Below are 1,013 nucleotides of genomic sequence, written 5' to 3' on the forward strand. Positions count from 1 at the left end.
ACCACGGAAGAAAGCTAAAATATTGACACCCCAGCATGCTGAAAAGCACGGGTTACGAAAGATCACGGACGTTTGAGGCCACGGTAAAACACGTACCGGTGAAAGTGCACAGAAACAATTCTCTAACGAGACCACGGTAGAACACGTACCGGTGAGAGTGCACAGAAAAAATTCTCTAACGAGACCACGGTTAAACGTGGAGCTCAGTCAACCGACCAAACCTGAGCCCGCGGGAGGCCAGATACGAAAAATCATCAATCTTTGGAGCACGAGCCTGGGTAGAACAGGAGCTCACCAATTCACGGAGCGCGCCACTACGTAGCTAACGATAACACAGACGACAGACTAGCCGCGACACCAGAGATAACACGATAGCATGGACGGTGACCCAACCACTAAATCATTGTAGAAAACGCAGCCAAAGACGTTATAGACGGAAGATTACCGAGCCTCGGAGCATGATACCAGTGTAGAACCTGAGCTTACCGAGTCACAAAGGACAGTAGTAAATTAGAGCTCGATTGCACGGTCGGCGGACCAGCCACAGAATACACGGGGGGGAGGGGGGGGGCTTCAGGTGGCCACGATTGCAAACCGTGGAGCACGATGTCATTGTAGTACACGATAACACGGGCAACGCAGGTGCACTACGCGAGCACAATACCATAGACAGCATTACTACACCGCGATTGCACGATAGCATGATAACGCGATCGATGGAACCTCACGAGGAGAGCACGATACACGGGCGACGGAGCAACACGACTGCGTGGAGACACCAATCTATGGAATATTACCCTTAGTCTAGAGTACTGGCGATGGGAGGCCAATGCCCATGGAAGAATATATACCACGAAGCCGGTGCAACTCACGTAAACGTTTGAGAATAGAGAATAGGTAGCAACCTCGAAAGTGACCGTACTAAGGAGAGAGAACCAAAAAGAGAGCGCGCGTAACCACTAAGCAGCCTGTGCCACGGGTGAGCAGGGAACCACGAAGCCGGGAAGATCACG

At 51.6% G+C, this 1,013-nt stretch overlaps 1 protein-coding gene across 1 annotated transcript in view; it reads left to right on the top strand.

Moving 5' to 3' along the window:
- Nucleotides 1-818: 818 nt before the first annotated feature.
- The window catches only part of PITG_20339 (uncharacterized protein), a gene marked incomplete at both ends in the record, with an annotated part of 1,406 nt that continues 1,211 nt past the window's right edge, over nucleotides 819-1,013 (top strand). Inside the window, one exon of the mRNA XM_002895826.1 lies at nucleotides 819-861. Within this exon, the coding sequence (XP_002895872.1) occupies nucleotides 819-861 (43 nt within the window). The remainder of the gene's footprint in view (nucleotides 862-1,013) is intronic.

The sequence above is a fragment of the Phytophthora infestans genome, genomic scaffold (genome assembly GCF_000142945.1).
Source record: "Phytophthora infestans T30-4 supercont1.129 genomic scaffold, whole genome shotgun sequence".
In the NCBI taxonomy this organism is placed as follows: Eukaryota; Oomycota; class Peronosporomycetes; order Peronosporales; family Peronosporaceae; genus Phytophthora; species Phytophthora infestans.